General features: G+C 56.1%; 1 protein-coding gene across 5 annotated transcripts in view; it reads right to left on the bottom strand.

Annotated features, from left to right (window-relative positions):
* The window catches only part of CNTFR (ciliary neurotrophic factor receptor), a 37,748-nt gene continuing 12,994 nt past the window's right edge, over nt 1–24,754 (bottom strand). For 4 of the 5 annotated variants that reach the window (XM_034664045.1, XM_034664048.1, XM_034664044.1 and 1 more), the window contains 8 exons: nt 17,355–17,439; nt 12,880–13,113; nt 6,040–6,157; nt 5,699–5,865; nt 4,329–4,492; nt 922–1,102; nt 367–535; nt 1–276 (listed from right to left, as the gene is read on the bottom strand). In XM_034664045.1, the coding sequence (XP_034519936.1) occupies nt 276; nt 367–535; nt 922–1,102; nt 4,329–4,492; nt 5,699–5,865; nt 6,040–6,157; nt 12,880–13,113; nt 17,355–17,439 (1,119 nt within the window). In that variant the 3' untranslated portion in view covers nt 1–275. Of the gene's footprint in view, nt 277–366; nt 536–921; nt 1,103–4,328; nt 4,493–5,698; nt 5,866–6,039; nt 6,158–12,879; nt 13,114–17,354; nt 17,443–24,754 lie in introns of all 5 variants that reach the window. The other variant, XM_034664046.1, reaches the window with a different exon arrangement.

Consider the following 24,754-nt stretch of genomic DNA (forward strand, 5'->3'; position numbering starts at 1 on the left):
CCAGCCCAAGGGGCCAGGGTGGGGGTGGGGGGGTCTTTGGTGGGTGGGTTGGCTGCAGGGTCCTCCACTCCTGAGGGAGGGAGGAGGGCCAGTGCGGTGTGGCAGGGCTAGGGGGCGGCAAGCCCGGGCCTGCCGGGGTCTCTACAAATTATGTTTGAAGAGAATGCAGAAGGTCCTCCTGCCCGTGTGCAAAATAGAAACTGGGGTCTGCGGGCTCAGCTCCGGCCTCCTGCTCCTCTGCAGGTGCGCTGGCGTGTCCTCACGGGATGCCGGGCTCTGGGGAAACAGGGCGGGGGCTGTGAGGGATGAGGGTGGGATGCGGGTCCCCTCGGGCTCCCCTCTGCCACCCAGCCTCACTTGACTTACCAGATCAGGAGACTGTTGGCAGTGGTGGCAGCAGCAGCCAGGGCCAGAGTTACGGGGACACTGATCAAGAAGGGTGCCGAGGGTCCTCCACTGCTGCCCAGCTCCCCAGGGTCACAAATCTTCGTGGTGGGTGGGGGTGCCAGTGAGCTGGTGGTGCTGGTCGTGGTCTCTGGGGAACATGGGGGGGAACTCAGGGCGGGGCCAGGGCTGCAGTCCAACCCAGATCTGGGGGGTTCAGGAGGCACACTGTTCCCGCTCCCTGTGTTAGACCAGTACTGCCTCTCCCATCAGACAGCCCCTGCTTCCTCTCTCAAACGTGTCCTGCCTCCCCCCCCCAACCCCCCCCCTCAAAGATGACCGCACCAACAATGTCCAGACAGCAAGGATCAGGAACAGCTTGGGCAGACAGACAGACAGGGGTGTGGCAGCCTCAGAGTGCCTGGGGCAGAGGCTCTAAGGCTGTAAGTCCTCAGAGGAGTTGGAAGGCGCAAGATAGAGCCAGACAACAGCGCAGGCCCACTGAGAGAACAGGGGGCAGGGGGTGGGGGTGCTCACCCGGGGCCTGGGCCTCCGTGGTGAGGTGTCGTGGCTCCTCAGTCCAAGGTGTGGCATGAGCGGCCACGCTCCAGTCACTCCACGTCCCAATCTCATTGTCCTTGGCCGCCACCTGGATGATGTACTCCTTCCCGGCATAGGCATCTGTGATGGTGTGCGTTGTGCCATCTGACAGCTCTACCTGCAGCCAGAGCACAGGATGGGGGTAGGGGGCCCTGGGGGTCAGGAGAGTGAGGTACCCCCAGAGGAACTGAGAACACATCTGGGGAGAGACGAGTGAAGACCCCCCTGGAGGAAAAGAGAGCTTCCTGGGGGGAGAGAGAGGATATTAAGAATATTCCTGAAGGAGGGTAAAGACATCTTGGGGAGGAGACCCCGAATGAGGGAACAGGATCCTCAAGGAGAGTAAGAAAATCTCGAAGGAGACTGGAAGCACCCCCAGGGGAGCAGAAGAAGGACTTTGCTCCGTGTCTCACTCTGCTGTCATCCCAGCTCCCTCACAGCGCCTGGCTGAGCCCTGATCTCAGTCCCTGCCTGGAGGTGACAAGAGTTAACAGGGTAAGAGAGGGGATGGTGATGTGCTTAGAGGAAAGGTTAGCAACACAGACATGGAGCTAGGTTGCCTGAGTCCAGGTTTCAGCTCCATCCACTCTCAGCCAGGTGACCAAGTTAATTAACCTCCATATGCCTTGCTGTCCTGATGTGTAAAATGGCACTAATGATCTAAGTCACAGGGGTATAATGAGGACTCGGGCACATGGTGAGCACCAAACACACTTCAGCCGGCTCTGTCATTATCACGGGTTCTAGCTCAGAGCCTGGCTTCCCAGATGCCCACTGCACCCAGCAGCCTGGCCCTCCTGGGCCTCCCACTCAGGAAAGCCTCCGCATGGTTATCACCCTGCCTCCCAAGCCGCAGGACAGGAGGACAGCTGCTCCATTTCCTCCTGGAGGCATCGCCACCCACCCCCGCCCAGGCCAGCCCTATTCTGCTGGTCTCCCCCACCCTTCAGGCTGGCCTGCCTGTCCGGCACCCCTCCCAGTCCCAGGCTGGGCTCTGGTTCATCTCAGCGGCACCCGCTGCCTCATTAAGCCTCCTCGTAAACAGGGGCAGCCGGCAGGGGCGGAGGAGGGGGCTGCTCTGGGCCACGTCTGGCTTCAGGGCTTTTTTGGTCCCTGTTCCAATCTTCCTTCCCAGAAAACTGGGGTCTGGGCTACCTACCTGACAGGCTGTGAGGATATGCACGCATGTGTATGTGTATTCATGTGTGTGAAGATGGGTCTAAGTAGAGCAGGAAGCCCCTCCAATAACCTCCCCCCTCCCGCCCAGATCGGTGGCCCTGAGGCGGGAGACACCGGTGAAGGTCAGGGTCAGGGTGAAAGTCATTTGGGTCCCAGACCTGGGCTCAGAAAGTCCTACTCACAGTCCTGGAAGATTGGTGGACCCCACAGACTCTCCTCCCCTGGAGTTGGGGCCCAGTTCCTCCTCTGGTCCCCTATACCCTTTTGCCCTCCAAAGACCCCCCTCTGGCTGAGTAGAGAGGGAGAGAGCTATGGAGAGCAGATCAAATTATCACCTCATCGATGGACTTATGGTGGGCACCATACACCTCTGGAAATGTGGCCCAGGAGCCCAGTGTTTTCCTGGCAGCCACATCTCCTAGGCTTGGGCCCTTCTTGCTGCTAGGTTGTCACTGATCCCTTAATCCACACCCTTAAGAGAATGGCTCCTCAACTGGCAGGAATTCTCTAGTAGCTGGCATCTGCCTAGCCTCAGAGTCCTCCATCCAGTCTGCCGGAGCACCTGCCAGACACGCCCTCTAGCCTCCCTGCTGAGTTAGGGCCAGAGCAGAAGATTCAGGGAACCCACGCTGGATCCCAGTACTCGCCCCACCTTGTCCATGCTGGGATAGCCCCTGCCAGACCTCACGGTGCCCATTCTTGTCAATCCTGGCCTGGAGCTCTCACTTCCCTCTGAAAATCCAAGTGATGTTTTTCTCTGTTCTCCCCTCTGTACCCCCTCCTGATCATACACCTGCTTCTCTCCAACATAAAGGATCAGGGAGAGCAGACTCTATTCAGAGCGAAAGTCAAGTTCAAAAGAGCCATAAATCGAGCCGACTGCAACGCCGAAGAGATACGGAGCAGGGCAAGCACACACCACAGGTCATACATGTTCTTGCCCCAGAGTCCTCATATTTCGCTCTGCCCACATCAGCGTGGGGGTCTGCTCTGCAGCGCGTGGTCTTGGCAAGCTCGTCACGTGCATGTACGGAGCATGGGCCCTGCCGGGACCACGTGTATGTGTGCATGTTCCCGTGTGTGTGTGGCGGGCAGTATGCCAGGTCCACTGTGAGGCGTGTGCGCCGCGATGCGCGGGGCTGCTGCCTGTAGCTCGTTAGCAGGGGAGGGGGGCTTGTGAAACTAGACCCTGGTTATTAGCAATGCATTAGGCGCGGGCAGCTGGCCAGGCAGGAGGGACTCCGGACTCTGTCAGAGAACATGTGAGCAGCCTTTGTGGGGGCCAGGCCTACAACCCGGACAGGCACCCTGGAATCAAATTACGCACTTTAAAGCCTAGCTGGAAGGGGGGCATGAAGAGATGGGCTGGAGCCTGGTGGGTGGGTTGACCCCCGGGTACCAGCCTGGGTCAGCCTGTGGAGCACTCACAGCCCCCGTCCGAGCCCACAGACCTCATGGGCCAGAAAGAGTGCCTACAACCCTGTGGGCCCAGGGCTGTCAAAGGAGAGAGAACGTCAAGTCTGCCCCAAACGCCTGGCTGCTCCTCAGAGCAACTGTCGGTTGGTCAGCACCCCAGAGCGCAGCCTGACCCCATGCCAGCCCTCATCCACAGCTTCGTTCGCAGCCTACCTCCGATCTGTAACCTTGAGCTACATGTGACTTTGCGGTCCTGACACTAGTCACGGCCTGAACTCATATTCTGACCCCTTGAGCCCTTGAGACTATGAGTCCTTGAGGACAGGGACTGTCTTGCCCCTTGGGTCCAGCACAGGTCCACAGCCTGGGCCAGAGTCTAAAAGGGAGATACCTGATCAGGGCTGAGAGCTAGAGTTAAGGAAAGGGAAATCCTACCTGCCCTGCCTGCCATTTCCCTTTCTGGATTTCTCCCCATTACCCTGGGAGCCACAACAACAGATGTGTTCCCATCACACTAATGGAGGTCACTGGGAACCCTTTAGGGCTTCAGATCAGGATACCTTCCTCAGCCCCACCCATCCTTCCAGGCCCATCTGATCGCTTCTCCGAGGAAAGAAAGCCTCTTTGACCGCCCCCCAGCTTCACACTGGAACACTGACCAGCTGATATGGGTGATATGGATACCTCCCATGCCACATGGCTCTGATTCAGGCACTTGGGATCTGGGCAGGGCAGGGCAGGGCACTCACATGCTGCCACTGGTCCAGGATGAGGGGTCGGTAGCGCAGAAAGAACTTGAGAGGAAAGGACTCAGGGTCAGGCCAGGTCGAAGGGGTCTGCCAAGTCACCTCTAGCCGGCGAGGGTTGCTGGGTACTGGTCGGGCTACCACATTTTCTGGAGGGTCAGGCTTCACTGTTAAGGAGACACAGTTTCATTACCTCACTAATCGCTGGGAACAACCCCACTTTGTCAACCCCAGTCACCATGTCCACCATCTCACATCGCCAACCACTGTCCTAGTTGTCACAGTGGCCACCCCTCTTCTCTGTTGTCCATTCTGGCAGCTACCATTAACAACTGTCTCATTATTTCCACCTCTCACACCCCTGTCACCACCAAGGACTGTCACTACAGTCATTGTCACCAGCTCATGAGAGCGATATCCCAAATTTCATCCCATCATCCCAGTCCCATGCTCATAATGACCAGCAACCCAATGACTAAGTCTATATGATGACTCCATTACCAACATTCCCTCCATTGTCACCTGGATCACCCCCTCCTGCACCAGCTTCATACACTCCCCTCAAGCTTGGCTTTTCACCTCAACTCTTCCAGTTCCAAACTGAGATACACTCTCCCCTGAAGAGTCTGGGTTTGAAGCTGCTCTGTGGGTCAAGGTTAAAAGATAGTCCACAGGTGTGGCAGATCTGGGTTGGAGGTAGGCTGAGGACATGAGGGAGTGTAAGGGCCCAACTCATGTAGAAACAGTCTGGGGGACTCAGTGATGGTATGGAGGGCAGGCAGAGGGTCTGGCAGGATGGGGCAGCAACAGGCAAGGGGTCTGGCTGGGATGGGGCAGTGGCAGGCAAGGGGTCTGGCATCTGGCTAGGATGGGGTAAGAGCAGGCAAGGGGTCTGGCTGGGATGGGGCAGTGGCAGGCAAGGGGTCTGGCTGGGATGGGGCAGAGGCAGACAGAGGGTCTGACTGGGGTGGGGGTGGGGTGAGGGCGGTATCTGTCCCAGTCCTGTCTCCTGTTCTGACACCTCATTCATCACAAGCCGTAAGGAAGCCATTAGCGTGGGGGTGGGGGGGAGGCTGCAGCTGCACAAGGGTCTGGCCCAGCCTGCCCCCCCTCCCCCTCCTGTATACTCTGGGAGCCAGAGAGACGATGGGAAGAGCTGCTGGAAAGGTCTCTTGGCTCCTGCAGGTAAAGGACATTCACTCAAATGTTCACAGGTATATACACGCCACGAGTACACGCACACACGTATACACATGCCACACGTACCTACGCACATGTGAAGATCCTCAGCAATGCTCACACACACCGCCGCACACATCGACTTACACACTCCCACTGGAGTATGCTATAGGGACCACCCCCGCCCCACGCACCAATGGTGAACTCATCGAAGGTGATAGCTGTGGCGTTGTGGCCCAGGGCATTGCTGACGCTTATCGAGACCTTGTACTTGATGGTGGAGAACAGGTGCATGTAGCGGATGTGGCAGCGGTTCTTGAGGGCTGGGTCCTTCTCACAGACCATAATTTTGGAGCCGTGCCTGGGGAAGGGTGAGGCGCAGGCACTGTTACCAACATCAAGGGTCAGGTGGGGCAGAGGTTGGGGGAAGGTCAAGCCCAAGGCTGGGCTAGGGTCTGGACTGAGGGCGCAGTGGGTGGCTGGAGGAGAGGTCAGAGGTCAGGGTTGGAACCGGTTCACAGGCAAGTCTACTCACAGCACGGTCACATTGAAGGTGTTGGGGATGTAGGTGGGGGTGGGCAGATGCCAGCTGCAGTAGAAGCCCTTGGGGTAAGTGTTGGAACGGCAGCTGAGCACAGGCTCCCGCGGCGGCACTGAGGGGTGAGGACAGCACGGTCAGGGTATTCTTGGAGCCCCTAGTCCCCGGCGCTAGTGTGGGGACAGGTGGGCCCCAGAACCCCAGCTCTCCCCCTTCGGCAATGCCAGAGGTTGGGGAGGGGTGGCTGTCAGCGAGGGTCTGAGGCTTCCCAGGCCGCAGAGAGCCAGGTGTTTAATTAAAGAAAAACAAGGGCTATATGAAGAGGGAGCCCCCCCCACCTGCTCAATGGAGGCGGGAACTGCAGGGAACAGGGGGCTGCGGGCCTCAGCTCATCAATCACAGGATGGAGGTGATGTCTGGGGGAATCGGCCCCAGCTCCACATCTCCTGGCACACTGTGTCCATTCACAGAGAAAAACTGTGCAACAGAGGCTGGGAGGGGGGGTGTCTTGACTGGGTCCTCTGGTTGCTGGAGTAATCAGAGTACACTCCCTGGAGAAGAGTCATCCCAGGCTTCGCCCAGCAGAGATTAAGAAACATGAGGACAAGCCTGGTGGTTCCACAGGAACAACAGCCCTGGGTGGCTATGCACACTGGGTGTGATTCTGTGTGGAGGTGTCTCCACGCTCAAGTATACGTGTTATACGTGTCTCTGTGACACGAATGACCCATGATGGAAAGTAGGCACATACATAGGAGTCTCTATGGCCCCGGGTCAGAATGTGTCCCTGGATGGCTGCACGTGTGTGCATACGCCTGTTGAGAGGAAGCTACTGTTCCCTCACTGTATACCTCACCTAAGCCCCAGCCCCCAGCTCCTCCATCACAGACCCTTTAAGAAGCGCTTTACTTGGTTAGCAGGTTAGCAGCAGCCTGCAATCTAGAATGGGGAGTCCCCGAGAGGGATGGAGACTTGCCTGAGGTCACACAGCAAGCCAGAGCTGGGACTAAACCCCAGGAAGGGGATACCCACCTATATGAACACACATACACACTTGGGAAGTTCTTTCTGCTATCTAACCACACTTCTTGCTGCTGTGAGCACTTAGCCCAGCTGTCCCACCCTCAGGCATTGGGTAAGGCGTGAGGACAGCCGGCTCAGGTTCCTGGAAGGAGGCAGCTTCTGTGATCTGACCCAGGCAAGGAATGTCCGTCAGTGGCTCCAGGGACACTGACACCTCCCTCCTGTGTCCCCCCCGCCCCACCCCCTGCCTGACAGGTGGACAGGAAATGGGAGGGGGGCAGTTCAATAAGCCAGGGACTGTGAAAGGGGGAGTACATGTCTATGCTTGCCGAGTGGCCATGGTGACACATGGGGAACTGCAGGCTTTCATCCACAGTGTACACGTGATTGTGACTGACTCTGATTGCATGTACATGTCCAGTGTGTGGGAAGTGTATGTATAGCGGGGCCGAACCCCCAGGGCCCAATCTGGCTTTGCAGCAGGAGAGATGAGAGGGTCAGAGAGGCATCTGGGAAGCTTGGGTGTATGTAGCAGCTAGAGTGGGCTACGCTGTGGGCAAAGGTGCTCCCCAGGCCTGCAGGGGAGAGCCAGAGCCCAGCTGAGCCCCCACAAGGGGCAACCTGCATTCCATCCACTGCTGTCTGCTTCCCCCGGGGAGCCTTCCTGGCCCTGTGTCCATCTTGTGTCTGTTCCACGTTCATCCTGTGTGCCTCTCATATCCCTTCCCTATCTGCCCAGGGACAGAGGCATGGGGGTGGGGTGGGGGGTGGCCAAGGACACAGGAAGTGCCTTGTGGGGGCCTGTAGGCCAGGCCAGAGTTGGCAGCCACCCCAGGAGAAAAGGACATTCTGAGGTCGGCTAAGAAGCCTCCACTTCCCCCTCCTGCCACCCCCCCCACCCCCAGCTTCAAAGGAGAAGGGTGCTGGGGGTGGGGTGGGTACTAAAGGCTGCAGAGTCAGCTCCTTGCTGCCTGGGACTCTTTGGAGGGCAGAGCAGGCCATGGCACTGGACTCACAGGCCCCCTCCACCAGCCAGCCTCCCCACTGACCAGGCCCCTCCATTCCCTCTGACCATCCTCCCCAACTGAGACCAGCCTCCCCCTCAAACCAGTGCCTCTCTCTGACTGGGCAGGTCATGGGGGACCGGGGGGCCAGGCAGGGCTTTGTCTGTCATCTGGCTACTCCTGCCTGGCCTTGGGCCCTGAGTAGGGAAGGGCTTGGGTTTCCTGACAGGGACCAGGTTTCTCAGAGGGAAAAGGAGGAAAGAAAAACAAAGAAAGGAAGAAAAGGAGTGACCTGCTGCAGCTGGAGCCCAGCTGAGGGGCCGGGTGGGCGGAGGTGGGGGTGCTGTGAGAGACCAAGTGTGAGGTTGTGGGACAGTGTGCGATCAGGCCTGTTGTGAGCGTGCTGCAAGATGGGGAAGAAGCTGTTTTTAAGACATGGCAATTGTGACGCTGTGTGTTAACTCTGAGAGGCTTCGTGTGTGTGACTGGAACTCCGGGCAACCGTGTAACCGTGCAATTGGCTGTGTGTGACAGCAGACTGCACTTGTGTGACTCCGGGCAGGCTGTTTGACTTCAAGACTGCCTGTATGGGTATGGCCGAGGGGCTGAGGTACTCTCCGAGAACACGCGTAAGTGCGCCATCGTGTCTGAAACACAGGACAGCAAGACTCATACCTGAAACGCTATATACGAGATGAAGCTTAAGCCTGAACACATTTTTCAAACTGTGGGTGTGGGAAAGTGCCCAGAATTCCAAGTGTGTCCACACGTATGAGCTGAACCCACGTGAGAACATGTTAGAGGCTGTGTGTGAGCAAAAACTCATATGTGTATGTGTCAGGTCATTCTCTGGGCATACATATTCTTGGATGCCCAGGCATCCCAAGTTGCCCTTTGTGAGGGCTCCTGAGATGCAGGACATCCTCGGGTCCCATGCGGGGCCGTGTATGCGTGTGCATGTGTGCGTGCGCCCCCGCTGGCCCAGGGTTTGTTTGTTTTCCTCCTAATTGGCTTGTTTTTCCATGTCCAGCCCACCAAACCGCATGTTTTTCCTCTCATCTCGCCAGCCCGACTGGGCTGGAGCCCCCGGCACGCACGAGGCCTGCCCGCCGGCCCAGAAAGAAGGAGGGGCAGGCTGCCCACACCCCTGGCCAGGCCAGATCGGGCTGGGTGGGGCAGGGTGACCATTCCAGCTCCAGCCCTGCCCGGCCCCACCCACACTCCTCCCGTGTGGCATCAAAGCCCGTGACCTGTCCCAACCTTATCTCATGACATCTCTCAAGGCACCCCAACTTCTGGCTTCCCAGATGCCCCTCTCCTGCCTCCCACCTGTCTTTTTCCCCCAGACTTCTTCATCCACAAGCTGCTCTTTCCTTCTCAGCCAAACAGGGCTGAGGGGGAAGCAGTGCTGAACCAGGGGTTCTGGCATTCCTGTCCTGACCAATCAAATACAGATATGTAAAAACTGGACAAAGAACTGTCCATTTAAAATCAGTAAAGCACTCTGATTTGTTTTAGCTTAAAATCAGAAAGACACTGAATCAGCAGTGTCTAGTAAACAAAAGGATGCTAGTAAAGGTAACCCTGTGATCCTGTTTCCTAATGTGGCGGTCCTTTCATCAGCCCGGGCGGGGAGGGGGGGGGACTCCTCGGAGCTGTCTGTGAGCACCCGCCCGAGGGCAGGAAGGTAGACGGGGAGAAAGCAGTTCAGGGATCAGTCTGGTTAAGACGACTTTCAACAGGATATTTTTGTGATCAGTTTCCCTTGGAAATAGAAACATGAAAATCTTATATGTTTAGGATAAATATTAAATAATTTTTGGCTTGAATGACTCACAAATCAGGGGTAACTTTGTCCTGTTCTCCAAGTGCTGCTAGAAGAATAATTTGATATTGAGTGTTGCCAAACCCAGTCTCTTGTTACTAATATAAAGTGACTGAAACAATCATGATTAATGTCCCCTGTTCCTCTGACCAGCTCTTTAGAAGGAAATAAGGCAATGAGAGATAAGTACCTGTTACTAATGCTACAGCCGATTCATGGCCAGCCCTCCTCTGACACGCAGGGCCTGGGGAGTGGTCAGCGCTATATACAAAAGGTCTGGGCTCTGGTCACAACAGGGCAGCTGTGGGCATGTCTTGTGGGTACAGACTACAGACACCACTTCTAGACCCAATTTCTCTTCAAAGACCTCTCAAAGATCAGGTCCTTAGGAATAGGGCCCAGGCCACCATCATGGCCTAACCATCATGGCCAGCCTCGTCCATCCTAAGGACTTCTAGGACTCAAATTGAGAAGACAGGGGTGTCAAATTGGTCTCCTCCTTCTTCCATGGCACGCAGCGTATGATCTTTTCTGTGTGTACGGACATGGGGCTAGGGTGAGTGTTCCACTTCCAATGGACCTCTTGGTGGGCCCGGGAGAACTCAGGTAGGCTGGTCCTGTATTTCTCAAGCTGGCCAACAGGGGTCATTCCACCCTTGGCTTGCAACTAAGACACTTGGATATGATTGCCATCTTTCCAGTTGAAACACAGGAAGGCTTCTCTGGGTGAAAAAGAATATCCCCACCAAAACATATATTCACCCCTACTCTAACCCCACTGGTGGGTCAGTGTTTTGTGGACGACCATGAGCAACCCTTCAGTCTAACATTTCCCGTGGTTGTCCATAGCAATCTCTTGACAACAGGGAAAGGGCCTGCTCCCAGGTCGCTCAAGCATCTCCTCCCCTCGGCAGCTCCCGAGGAAACACAGAAAGTGGGGTGCATCCCCCAAATGGGATGAGGCCAGAGAAACATGAATCTTTGGCTCAAGGAGAAAAGAAATGGAACTATTTTCAGAATATCCTGTTGGTGGGTGCCTACCCAGCAGCACTGATAAGCTCCTCATTCCAACTTCTCCAAACCTATCTTCTGAATCACACTCACTCCCTTTTCCCTCTACCTTCCTGTTGGCTCCTCCTTTTCTCTTTTTTGTGGCTCATTTCTTTCCATCAACCCTTTATAAAGTGATGGTCTTCAGGGCCCAGTTCTGGGTCGTCCTCTCTTCTCATCCCAGAGTTCTCTCCCTTGGCCATCTCACCCCCTCCATGGCCTTTCCCATCCCATCCTCAGCCCAGGCCTCTCCTGAGTCCCAGACCCTCAGATCCACTGGCTACAGCCTTCAGCTCCCAGTTGTCTCGAGGACCCCAACCCCACATACCTACAGCAGACGTCGGCAATGCCCTGGCAGATCCCTGGCCCGTCCCTACTGCCCTCTGCTGCAGTTATGTGCCTAAGAGCTTTCAGTGGTCACCAAAATCTGCACTGCTTGCTGAGGCATCAGGCCAAAAGTGTGGGGGAATTAAAGCATCCCTGCCCCCACCCCGGGAGACTCTTTCAACCGAGGATGGGCAGGAATTAGTATACAAACTTCCGAGCTCCCTCACAGCTCAGGCCGAACTCCCAGGTACATGTTCTGCCTGGGCACTCAGAGTTCCCTCAGGGCAAAGCTGCAGTTGCCCAGAAGATAACTGAATAACTCCGTCTTTATTGGTCCCCTTAACTTCCTTTTTCTAGCACTTTCTCATTTCCTTATGGTGTTTCTGCCACCAGACAAATGAACTACTTGCATACAAACTCTCATCCTGGGATCTGACTCAAGGAAAATCCAAAATAAGATGACTTGCATACTACTGTCCAAACAGAACACATTATCTTTTTTTTTTTTTTTTTAAGTAGGCTCCATGCCCAACGTGGAGCCCAACACAGGGCCTGAACCCAGGACTCTGAGATCAAGACCTGAGCTGAAATCAAGAGTCAGATGCTTAACTGACTGAGCCACCCAGGCACCTCCAGAACACACCATCTTTTCCTCCACTGACCCCTCCACCTTGCCCCTGTTGCAGTGATTGGTAGCACCAGCTGTCTTGACTCCTGCTCTCTACTCTCCTGTCCTCTCTACCTTCAATCCACCACCAACTCCTGGAGGTCCAATCAGCCCCTCTCAACTGCCCTGATTCCATGCCCTGGCCCCTCTTCCTCATCAGCTGCGCTGCATCCAGAACAGCCTCCTTCCTGTCCTGGCATTGCCCCCATCCAACCTGTCTCTCTTCACTGCCATGAGAAGGATCTCTTAAGAACACGATGACCCTGCTTATGTCACCCCCTAGCTTCTAGGATCATGATCTGCCCCAAACCTCCTTTAGCTCCCTTCCCCCACTTACACCAGCCCAAGTGGCCCTTTCATGCCCTCCCGGCCTCTGAGGCCTATAGTCACACTTAGCTGTCTGCCAGAAGTGACTTTGTCAATGTATCCTCCAAATCTCCAAATCTCCATGTGTTTCCCACTCCAGGAACTGTTCTTTCTTCCCTGGAGCCTCCCACAGTGCCTGTTCCTCTACCTGCATAACCAGTCCCTGTGAGAGCGCACATGGAGTGGGGTCACTCCTGCTTGGAGCTGTGACCCTAGGATTCCTCCCTATCAGGCCCCAGAAGGATCGTGCCCTGCTAGCCCTCCTGTGCCCATCTCGTCATAGGGAACATGATTTCCGGATCTCACAGACCTCCGGGAGTGGGGTGGGGGTGGGATACATGTGCAGAATGCCCAGGGGTCCAGACTCCGTGGGAAACACTGGGCTCAGAGGTCAGAAGAGAAGTCTAGGATAGGATCAGAGGGCAAAGGTCAGGGTGCTGCAGCACCCCCCCACACACACACACCCCGCCGGAAATGAAGAGGACTTGATCTGGGCCAAAGGTCTAAGCCTCACTGACAATCCTCTTGAGTGAAATGTGGCGGGGGTCAGATAAGAGGTTGGGAGCAACACTTACAGCCCACATGTAGGAGGACTTGGTGGCGCAGGTGCCAAGAGTCACGGTGGAAGCAGGCATAGAGGCCGCTATGGCCCAGTTCCAAGCCATGGAGCACAAGCTGAGAGCCATTGAGCAGGTCAGGGGCCAGGTCTGTCCCATTTACCCTCCATGTCACTGCTGCATCCCAGTTTGCTGTCCCACATGGCAGAGTCACATCAGAACCGAGGCGCTCATACTGCACGTGGGGTGCTTCTGTGGGGGGTCAGGGAGAGCACAAGGCAAAAGTCACAGGTCAAGGCCCTGCCTGGCACCACCAGGTGAATGTGCATAGATGAGAGCCTATGAGTGACAAGTCTAGGCCAAGAGGCTCTGTGTCTGATGGTGTGTGTGTCAGGAGATGAGAAGTGTGTAAAAGTTCTCTGTGGCTGTGAATGTCTCCAAATTTGTGTGTGTGTGTGCTCGTGCGCACGTGTCGGGATTTTGTGCGTGAATGGGTGATCTTCAGTGTGTATGTGTGTGGGAGAAAGTTTGTGTAGAGTGCTGGGAGGGGTTAAATCTCAGTGAAAACTCAGTTCACCTCCAGTCACTAGGTCCTTTAGAAAGTTTTCTTGACCCCCGTGACCCTAACCTCTTGCCACCTACAGGCCCAGCCCCAATCACTGACATCTGCTACCCAGGCAAGCTGGAGCTGAGGGGCCCTACTTCTGGACTCTTTTCTCTGTCTCTTGTCCCCATCTTTGTCTCCTGTCCTGCCTCTCTCCCTCCCACTCTGACCCCCCGACAAGCTGCCCCTAACCTGCCCCGCTTCAGCCATCCAGAGCTCGGGCAGCAGCAGAAGGGGGATCCAGGTTGGGAGCCCTAGGGAACTCCTCGCAGCTATCAACTTTGTGAGACAGGAACTGCTGGGGTTCGGGGGGGTGGGGAGAGGGGGAGTGCTGGGGCCGAGAGAGCTCTCTGACCATTCCTCTCCTGCCCCCAGGAGGGGCCTGTCAAAGCCAAAAGCAAACCCCAGCCCTGGCCTCGGCAACCCAGGCGTGATGGACTGAACCCAGGAGACTGGAGTGGAAGGGTGGGAGGGAGCACCTGTCAAGAGGCAGCACTAGGTGGGGGAGGTGAACAGGACACAGAAAACAGGAGACACCTATCTACAGACAACAGAGGAGAGGCAGGCACGCAGAGCTGGGTGATATGACTCTGATCTCCTCATTCCTCATCCTGCCCCCCAAGCCTGGAAGGACAGATGCTTCCCTGGTCTTGGCCAGATCTGTGGAGTGAGGGTGGGAGGGGAAGAGCGAGTGGGAGGGGGGCAGCGGTGGAGGGGGGGGCTGCGGGATCCCTCGTTAACACTCGCTTACATCTCCCCTCCAGAGAGCCACCCTGCTGAGTTGGGGGATTTTCAGAGGTAATTCCTGTTAACGAGCCAATTAACTTGGGCCAGTGGCCTCTTAATTAGACTTGTTAACACCACCAGGACTGCAGGGGGTAGGGATCCCCCTATGCCACCAGTCACCCCCTCCCTCTGTTGCAGCCCCCTCCCCAGTACTGTTTTTCTCTGTGCTGGAACATCTGTCCCTGTTTGCTGCCTCTGTCACCCTTCCTGTGCCAGGGTCTCTCTGTGTCTTCGGTTCCTCCCCCCCTCTCCGGCCTGCCTCTGTCTTGCCCTTCTTTGAGCCTCTCGGTCCTGTCCCCTGTTAGAGGAGAGGGAAGCAGGAAACCCAGCCAGCCTTGACCACTCGTCTGTGGGGCTTGGGACCAGCCAAACAAAGGATGAACGGCGGAAGGGCGGTGGCTGGGGGCCTTGGAGGCCACAGCTGTGAAGCTGGACCAGAGACTGAATGGGGGCCTCCCCCTGACCAGAGGCCCAGTGTCCAAGGCTCAAGCCATAGAGCTCCCCCAATCCACCAGCCCTAGCCATCGAACCCCCCCTCAACCTCCCCTGTCAAAACCTGGAGCTTCCAGGAAACATGCCAAGCCCCTCTCTCTGAACCCGCCCCCCCCTCACTAGCACAGACTCTGCATCCAGCTGCCTGAGGAGGAGGCTGAAAACTGACCGTAAGGGAGGGGGTGTGGCCACCAGGGTCCCAGCGGCAGCACGTCAACACTGACCAACAGCAGCTCAGAACTAACTTGGACCCAGTGTGGTTCTTTAATACTGTGGGGCAGGTATAGCCACAAGATGAGGAAACAGCCACCCAACAGCACAACAAATACAACGACAATGGGATAGCACTCCCAAGTCACCCTGTCTGCCTCACAAAGTAAAGAGAAACACAACATGAAAACAATGACAAACCAACAATGTAAGGGCAGGGCAGGAAGGAAAACATGACAACACAATGACAGAAGACAACTACAGGCCACAGTGCAGAGGTAGAAGGGGCAACGTGACATGACAATCACGTAAGACACACACTGTCACAAATGCTACAATAACACAACAACGGCAATACACACAGCCATGCAACAGCTCCAAAGACGGCAATGATTTAATCCTTTGTCTCTGGACAGCTCTCCTCCCGCCCTGTGGGTGCCCCTACTGATGTGCTGTCCATTTCAGAAATTAAATCAAGCAGCAGGGGGAGGATGGGGTTCTTGGCCTTGACGCGGTGACAAATGCTCCAAAGGAATCAGCTGTGAAAAGGTTGTTAGAAGCCAGGATGAGAGACAGAGACAGGATGAGGTCATGGACATGAAGAACACAGAAGGACAGAGCTGATGGCTCCCTCACACCTGTGCACACGGGCTCACATGGGGACCACATGCCGGAAAGAGTCCCCCCGGGCGTCCTAAGCAACTTCACATCACCACACACATAGGATGAGGACAGTCACCACAAGAAGAGCAAACACACACAGAACAACAGTCCACAAGGTCACAGCCACACAGGGACACACTTCAGGGACAGTTAACACTTAATACAAGATGGTCACACGCGTGCACAGGGAGGGCATGTCACCCAGAGGCACACTTACACATAATGGCCCAGTCTCACCTTGGAGAGACAATTTAACAGGGACACAAACATGCAGAGAGACAGAAACAAACTATCCAACTATCACCAGGGAACAGTCCCAACCACAAGGACAAAGCCCCACAAAGAGCATGGTCTCACATAAACAGACAACATCACACACAGGGCACAGCCTCCAAGGATACAACCACACAGAGAAATGCATTCGAACAGGGACATGGTCTCATCCGCCCAAGAACACAGCCTAACGGACAGCCTAACCCCCTCCCTTACTAGTTCTGAGGACAGTTATACACTCTCAGAGATGTGGACTTAACGCTCAAGCCCTTGGTCACTTGTGGCTCTGTCTTTACCCACAATACAGGGCAGGGGCCAAGCCGATGGGACGGCCACTGGCAGGTCCAAGCAGGTAAGTTCAGCACAGGAGCCCAAGCCAGACTGACTGCAGGCAGGGGTTAATGGGCTAGCCTGGTGGTCCTTTCACCCCCTGCCCACTGGGGAGCAGCCCTGGGGTGGGCTAGGCTCTTTCTGGGTCTCAGTGTCAGTCTCACAAGGAAGAAGGCAAAGGAGACTTGACCCACTGCCCTCCTTGAACCCACAGCCTTGAGGGTGACAGAGTGTGCTCTGTACCTGGGCCCCAGAGGTGCCCCCACCCTCTCTGCCTCTACCCAACCCAGCCAAGGATGGCGGGGAGCAGGACCCATCCAAGGAGAGAGCTCCCTACAACTCAGAGCTTGTTTGAGCAGTTTCTAGGTCAGACCGTATGCCAATGTAGCCCTGTGAGGTGCTGCCTCAAATGCAGTTTGAGCGCCGGTGGTCAAGAGAGCACCTGTTTCCCAGCAGGGGGGCAGCTTCTTGCTATGTGGGCTGTGGGAAGAACTCAGCCGTCCCTTGACAAATGGTAGCGGGAGGGCAGGAGGCTACCAATGGTCCAGCCTGAGCAATCCCTGCCTCCTCCAACCATTCCAGCAGACTGACCTGGCCCCTTCCTTAGTGTGCCAGCCGTCTCCCACTGGTCACCCTGCCCATCCCCCACATCTTGTTCTCAGTCTACCATCTCTGTCTCCATCTTCCCTCTAGGATAAGGGAAAGTAGTCTTGGCCTCTGTCTCTCTCAGTGCCTTCCACTGCACCCCCACAAGCCCCCATTTCAAATGAAATCCCATTTCAAAGATACTATATAGGGCCCTACCCCTAACAGACCCCAACTCCCATCCCAGCTGCCTGTACCCTACACCCACTCTAGTAGGAAGAGGACCAGATCATCAAGCCAGAGATACCATCGGCACAGGACCATGTGGAGTGACTGGAGGACTGTGCATATAAGACAACATCACCGGATCACCCAGCATATCAGTGTCATGACTCACGGGTGTTTGTGTGTGACAATGCCAGCACGTGCCAGAGTGTGGTCTTTGGTGGACACACATAGCTGTGTCAAGGAAGGCTCATGCTCAGCTCTAGGTGGGGGTCAGGAGGGAACACCACCCCGCCCCCCCAGAATCCTCTCCTCCAGCACTCACCCTGAGGACTGTGTCTCTGGGCGTAGACAACGGCGGCAGCAGCAGCGAGCACAGCACAGCAGGCCCATGGGACAGGAGCAGCCATCTGCTGGGAGAAATGGGGGTGGCAGGGGAAGGGGCAGCATCAACCCAGGCAGGAACCTCCTGGGGAGCCCCTCCCTGTTCTCAGGCAAGACTGGGAGATCCCAGCCCTAGGGCTAGGGCACCTTGACCCCAAATGCCCTTCTTAATGGGGCTCAGGATTCTCCTTCAAGGAATAGAAAGCAACATTATTGGCATCTGTAGGCAAAGGTTTGCTAAGATGGTAGAAGGCAAACGACAGTGGTTTGTTGTTCAATAAGGCTGCTGGCTGCAGGGTGTAGTCAGCCATGGACAAGTTATGGAACACTGGTCATGCTAGGGCCATTTTTCTAAAAAAAAAAAAAAAAAAAAAACTTTACTGGTGAGGTTGGCTAATTAGCTATAAGCACTGCAAACCAAAAGGGTAATGTTTGAACTTAACAGGAGGTCTGTACTTCTCCAAATTGCCTTGAATGGAAGGCCCCCTGCTGTGCTCCTGGGGAGAGAGCCTGAAACCCAGAGGCTCTGAAGCCCCTCTTGTCTGCACCCCCCCACCCCTCCGTGAGCCTTGCCACCGGGCTCTGGGATGTTCACAGCAGCAGGGTACCAAGGTCAGATATGGGTTTTGCCTTAGTGTACAACTACCGTGAGACAAGGAGGGTATTTCACATCTAAGTCCTTGTCGGGGGCCCCAGCCCATCCTTCACCCCAGACACATGCCCCAGGAGCCCGAGACCCTCAGCCCAGATGGGCATCAGGGTCTACACACACCTCTGCAGGTGCACAAAGCACAGACAGGATGTCCCCAGAAGCCAGGACGGATCCAGGGGTCCCCTAATCTGCTGTCCTTCTTTGTGGGGTTCAACTGCCTGCCCCCCACCATACCCCCACACATGATCACACCTGAGGGCAGGGAAATAACAATTTCCTGCAGAAAAAAGGCCTCAAATATGACTCTCCTACCCCAGTGTGAAGAGAGAGGGGGACTGTCAACCAGACAGAAACAGAGATCTAGAGAGGAATACAGCCAGACACTCAAGCAGGGTGAGTGGTGCTGTCAGAGATATAGCCTGACACACAGCCAAGACACTGCCCAAAACAACCAGAGTCCGAGAGAAAGAGCTCCATGCACAGCTGGAGATACACTAGAGATACTGTGTGAGGCGCCATCAGAGAAAGCCAGAGAAACGGGTAGCTGTCACCCGATAAGCAGGCAGAGGCATGGCCAGAGAAAGACTGACACACAACCAAAGGGTCCACCAGAAATACTGGAAAAGGCTCCAGATGCAAGCACACATACCCTCAGAGAAAGAGCAAGAAACACAGGCACAGAAACCATCAGCGACATAGCAGGAGAGCTAGAGACACTCTCAGAAACCACGGCCAGAGAAACTGCCTGACACACAAGCAGAGAAATACCAGAGAAACTGATAGACACAAACAGGCATACACCCAAAAAAACAGCTAGAAAGAGAGCCAGAGACATGGCCAGATGCTCAGTCAGGAAGTATCCACACCACTAAAAACACTGCCAGGGACACTCAGACACACAGACACACTGCCAGACACAGCCAGAGACACTGTCAGAAATACTGCCAGACAAACAGCCAGACATACAGCCGAGAACTGCCAGAGAAACTGCAAACAGAGCTGCAGTAGGGAGGAGACAAACGTGGGTGTCAGTCCACAGCGGTGAGTACGAGAGCTGGAGAGAATCTGACTTCCGGGGGCTCCTTTATGGGACAGGGCTCTTGCCCGCCCGTGGCTTTACTTAGCCCTCCCCAGGCAGGTCCCCCACCTGCACCTGGTTTCCTCCAGCCACAGCAGCAGGTGCTCTGACTGCCCTCCCTGGCACAGCTTGTCCCTCTAGGCCCCAGGTGGCTTTGGCTACCCCTCCCACATCAGTGACTCTCAGGGCCTTAGCTACCACTTGGCCTGGCTCCCCCCGACCCTCAGCCACTCCCCTATCTTCAACTACTCCTCAGGCCTAGAAGGTTAAGACAATGGCCAACATCACAGTCAGCAAGCAGTGGGGCCAGGAAATGAACCCAGGGACTGTCTGAATTCAGAAGGAGGGAATGAGGAAGGGAGAGAGAGAGAAATAGAGAGAGGCAAGAGGCTACAGGCCTACCTGGTTCCCCACCTCCACCCTTGCAGGTAGCCCTCAGATGCCCCCCCACCACCTCCACCATCTGTCCGTGCCTTTCTCCTCACAGCCGGGAAGATACTCTACCTCAGTGCCAGGCCCCACTCACTGCCCACCACATGGGGGCAGGAATCAGGGCCCAGGGAGACAGAAGGGACCAGGGTTAGATCACAGGATGGAAGAGGGACAGGGTGGCCCTCTGCTCCCAGCTCCTTCTTGGCCCCAGTTGGGGGAGCAGGGGCAAGAAGACAGCCTGGCATGAGTGTGCATGCATACAAGCGTGCACACATGCGCGTGCACGCACACACGCGCGCACACACACACAGGCCCCCTCAGGGGGAGGGGTGGCTTCTTCATCAAAGTCGCCTCCATCAGCCCGATGAGTTACTGTAAGGGCCGGGCCCTGGGCCAACGGGGCTGCAGCCATGGGAGACGGGCGCTGCCGAGAGCGCGAGTGCTGCAGAGTGGGGGATGGGGTACCGAAACAGACACTGCATGGCTGGGGGCACCCAGAAAAGGCAGAGACCCAGGGAAGGGGGGAGCAAAGAGGCAGGGAGAGAGAGAAAGCCATGAGCCAAGACCCAGGGGACAAGTGAGACCAAGATAGGGAGAAATGGGAAAAGAGACCCAGGAAGAGACATGGGGGACCACAGGGGCTAGGCAGAGATTCAAGGGCAGAGGAAGGGACAGATCCAGAGAGGGTCTCTGTGCTCATTCTAGAGCATCTCTCTAAGCACACCTAGCTCCCCCAGTGCAAAGGGAGGATGATGTCAGTGCAGCCTCCCTGAAGGCTGTAGGACTTCTCCCTGGCAGGCCAGGAGTGCAGCCCCCAGAGAATAAGGGAAGACTAAAACCCCACCCTACCCCATCCCATCTCTGCCCCTGCAGATCCAGAAAGCCCCAAGCCAATTTCACTCCCCCCTTCCCTCAGAGTCCCAGCTGGGGCCATTCCCAGGTAGGGAAGCTGAGGCCAGAGGCATCTAGGCTCTACCTCCACCCTGCCCTAGCTCACCTCGGGCCACCCATCCCAGGGCAAAGAGCATCTTCCCCAAGAATTTTCCAAGTCCACACCCCATAGCTCTGGGATAGATGTGGAGGATAAATCCCATAAAGCCTCAGATAGGGCCTATGCAAACTGGCTGAAGCTCTCTGCAGACCCCTCCACCGGCCAGCCTGGCCTCTAGCCCCAGCCCCACAATGAGGAGGCAACACAGGGCACTCCACCAACAAGAAAGGAGGCCAGTACCTAGCAGCCCACACCCTCTGTTAGCACAAGGAGCCCAGCACCTCTCCTCACACAGAACCTCACAGTGTCATCATTATACACACACAGGTGACACATCAAGAGACAAATCCTGGGCCCCCAATTTACTGGCACTGTCCCACTGTGAAACAAAGACACCAGTACACAGTGAGAACAACACCCAGTGAAAATGACACATTTTTTTTTAAAGATTTTTTATTTATTTATTTGACAGAGATAGAGACAGCCAGTGAGAGAGAGAACACAAGCAGGGGGAGTGGGAGAGGAAGAAGCAGGCTCATAGCAGAGGAGCCTGATGTGGGGCTCGATGCCATAACGCCGGGATCACGCCCTGAGCCAAAGGCAGACGCTTAACCGCTGTGCCACCCAGGCGCCCCGAAAATGACACATTTGTACAGTTGACAATGGCACACAGGGGTGCTGACAATCATTATAGTGACAATGCAATGAGTGACAGTCATAAATAATGACACCAACAAATGGGGCAATGACACCTGTTGCCACGGACACAATCAAAGTGACAATAACCCCAGAATCAAAGATGCAATGAAACTGACAGTCACATTGAGGAACAATGATGGTGCATCCACAGTACCACTGGGATGCTGACAGCCAGACTCAGTAATGTGGACAGTCACACAGAGTAACAGCAGCCCACAGTAATCCTGGCACCACAGAGGTTGACAACCACTAGCTGTGACTCCGACAGACACAGTGACAGTCTCCAGATTAGGGACCTCAATCACTCAGTTTCTGAGTCTGGCTTAAAATCCAGGGCCCAAGGAGTGCCTGGGTGGCTCAGTCGTTAAGCGTCTGCCTTCGGCTCAGGGCGTGATCCCGGAGTTCTGGGATCGAGCCCCATGTCAGGCTCTTCCACTGGGAGCCTGCTTCTTCCTCTCCCACTCCCCCTGCTTGTGTTCTCTCTCTTGCTGGCTCTCTCTCTCTCTGTCAAATAAATAAATAAAATCTTTAAAAAAAAAAATCCAGGGCCCGAGATCCCTCTTGCCAGACCCAGCAAGGTCCCAGGCACCCTGTGCCCCCAACCCTCACCCCTTGACAGGTGAAGGCAAGGAGACGTGTGTTTGGAGAGCTCCTGTTTATCCCCACAGCAGGTTCCATAGGCCCAACCCTCAGGAATCCCCGGCCACAACCAGAGTAGGAGGGGGGATCTAAGCACCACTGGCTGGGGCCCAGCTCTGTGCGTGAGTGTGGGTGTGCAACAGTACGTCTGACATTGGGGCGTTAGCTGGCGTGGGTGTGCTGACGATCAGGTAGGCTCACTCTGATCTGAACAATAAATGAACAGCGAGGGCCCATGTGGTATGCCCCAAAATTGAAATCCAACCAAAGTCACTGGCCTGCACTACCCACCCAGGGTCTCGGACCAGGGTGAGGTCAGGAACATTCATATCTGCGAGAGGGCATCTAACCCACAGCATGGCCAAGGTGACATTTCCACAGCTTCTTGTCCGCTAGGTAACCCCAGACTCCAGAATCCCTCAATGTAAGGGAAAAGACACTTTGTCCTAGGGCCTCGCCCCCTTCCCTCTCCCCACAACAGCTGTAGAGGACCCATCCTGAGAAAAGGCAAGAACACAGGACAGGACACAGCACGGACTGACTCAAAAGCCTAGGAAACTCTAGAGGCCTCAGACCTGCAGAGGAATTAGGGTGGAGCAACAGAGACACCTTCACTTGGAGGTGGAGAGAGAAAATGAGAGAGCGGGGGCAGAGACAGAGACAAGGATGTGGTGGGCAAGGAGGAGCAGCACTGGCCGCCAGAGAGCCTGGGAGAGACAGTGAGGGCTGGCTGGAAGCTCCAGGAGGTGGAGGAGGGGCTGAGACCAAGAGGCCCCCGGATCCCACCAGGCCTAGGCAGCCTGGACAGCGTGGGCGGTGGGGGCGGGGGCAGAGGCCTGAGCAGTCCAGAGGGTGTGTGGGGGGGGTATAGGCTGAGGAGGGAGGCCTGGCCCCTGGCAGCTGGCCCGGCAGACCCCCACTGGGGAGGGGGGCGGGCCTGGATCAGGGGCCAACTCCTGGGGCTGGGGCTGGCTGGCCACTGGGCAGGCTCCCATTCCCTGTGGTGTCTCTACCTCCTATCTCTGAGTTTCTTGTCTCTGGCTTGTTCTCTCTGAATCCACACCTGGCCCTCCTCTCAGCTATTGATGCCCCCATCCCAAGGGGCATAGGAGCCGTGCCTGGGTTCAGGATTCAAGCCTTATCTTCTCCTGGGGACCACATCTCCACCCACTCCAGGGTCAAGCCCCAGTGTTCAGGGGAAAGGACCCCACCCAAATGTAGGCCCCCGTCTCCTCCCATAGAAGGGGGCAGGAGAAGCTCAGCACCAGTGGGAGGGGGGCCAGGAGGGAGGCAGGGGGAGCAGTCCCCCAGCTCCAGCCGCTGGCTGAGGTTGTGGAAAAGGAGGCGGCCCAATGTGAGTGAGTTGGGGGGGGTGGGTATCCGCACCTGCTATTGTGACCTCCACAGCGGGAGATGGGGGCCTGGGGGGGACAAGATTCCAATGGATTTTGGCAGCAACCCGGACTCCGAGTGCTCAAACCCCCCCACCTCCAGCCTCTTGCACCGTGGGGACCCTGAGATCAGCATGTGCATGCCCTTCTGCACGTGTGTGCAGGCGTGTTGCGGGGGGAGCCTGTGGCCTTCCCATGATGGGCCTGGCTGGGCAGCAGGGAGGTGCCTGGGGGAGGTGGGAATCTGAATCAACCAGCCCATGCCCACAAAGTGGAGCCCCACTCAGGGCCCCGCATGCTGCCTGGTGATCTGGCATGGGCTTGTATATGCACGTATTTGCAGGCCTGGGCTTAAGCAACCCTCTAGGTGCAAAAGGTCTGTGCTTTCTCCCTCGAAAGTCATCTGGACCAGTCCCCTGCCCTTCAAATTGGGAAGAGGAAGGAGCAGATAAATGCATATCTTCCATATGGGCACATGGGCTCTGGACAACTTCACAGAACCTAGCACATAAGCACCAAATCCCCTAGCCCCAGTCCAGGGTCTCTTCTGGCTTCTCGAAGAATCAGGAGGACTGCTCTACCTAGAAAAGGGCCATGCACCAGTCAAGTTAAGTTTTCAGGGAGTGGGGGCTGCTTCTCTTGGATGGACAGACTACTGTAGCAGGAGGTTAGACAGCTGGAAGAACTCCCATGCATTGGTGGGCGATGGGCAGAGCAATAGGGTTGAATGAGACTTCCCTTAGCTGGGGGTGGGGTGCTCCCAGCTGATGAAGCAGGGCAGGAAGGAGGCTGCAGGCCCCTTCATGAAGAGAGAAGGATGGACAGAATAGCTTACCAGACTTGGGGGCAGGGACAAAGACCTATTTGCCTCAGCATCTCTCACTACACCCCATCCCTGGCCCCATCACTGCTACGGTGCTGACACACCCTCAAAGGCCTATGCTTGCAAGCCTGTGTGTGTGTGTGTGTGTGTGTGTGTGTGTGTGCATGCGTACACACACGGGGGTGGGGTAGGGTGGGGGGCAGGGGCGGTGTTGCATATGAAGGAAGCATTGGTTTCCAACAAAAAGAACTGAAGATGGTCTTTCTGCCAGAGCTCGAGTTGAGTGGGGGGAACAGAAACTTTGCCTGTCTTCACATCACAGTGTCTTGTTCTCCCTGCCCCCCCTAACATGCACACACACTGCACACACTACTTCTGAGGAAGCTTCTGGTCTGCTGGGCGAAAGCAAGCCATCTTTCCTCCCCCTTACTCCCTCCTCGCTGTGGGGAGGCCAGAGCAATCTGTTCCCGATGGGTAAACACCGGCATGAGTACGTGCGCACACATGCTCACGCACACCAGCAATTCAGGGTCACGCAGCACCAGTGCTCACTTCTCCCTGAGATGTAGCACACACTTGGACTCCCACTACCACCTGGCAGAGCTCCCCGAAGCCCTCCCTCCCTCCACATACACT

Source organism: Ailuropoda melanoleuca, chromosome 7 (assembly GCF_002007445.2).
Source record: "Ailuropoda melanoleuca isolate Jingjing chromosome 7, ASM200744v2, whole genome shotgun sequence".
Lineage (NCBI taxonomy): Eukaryota > Metazoa > Chordata > Mammalia > Carnivora > Ursidae > Ailuropoda > Ailuropoda melanoleuca.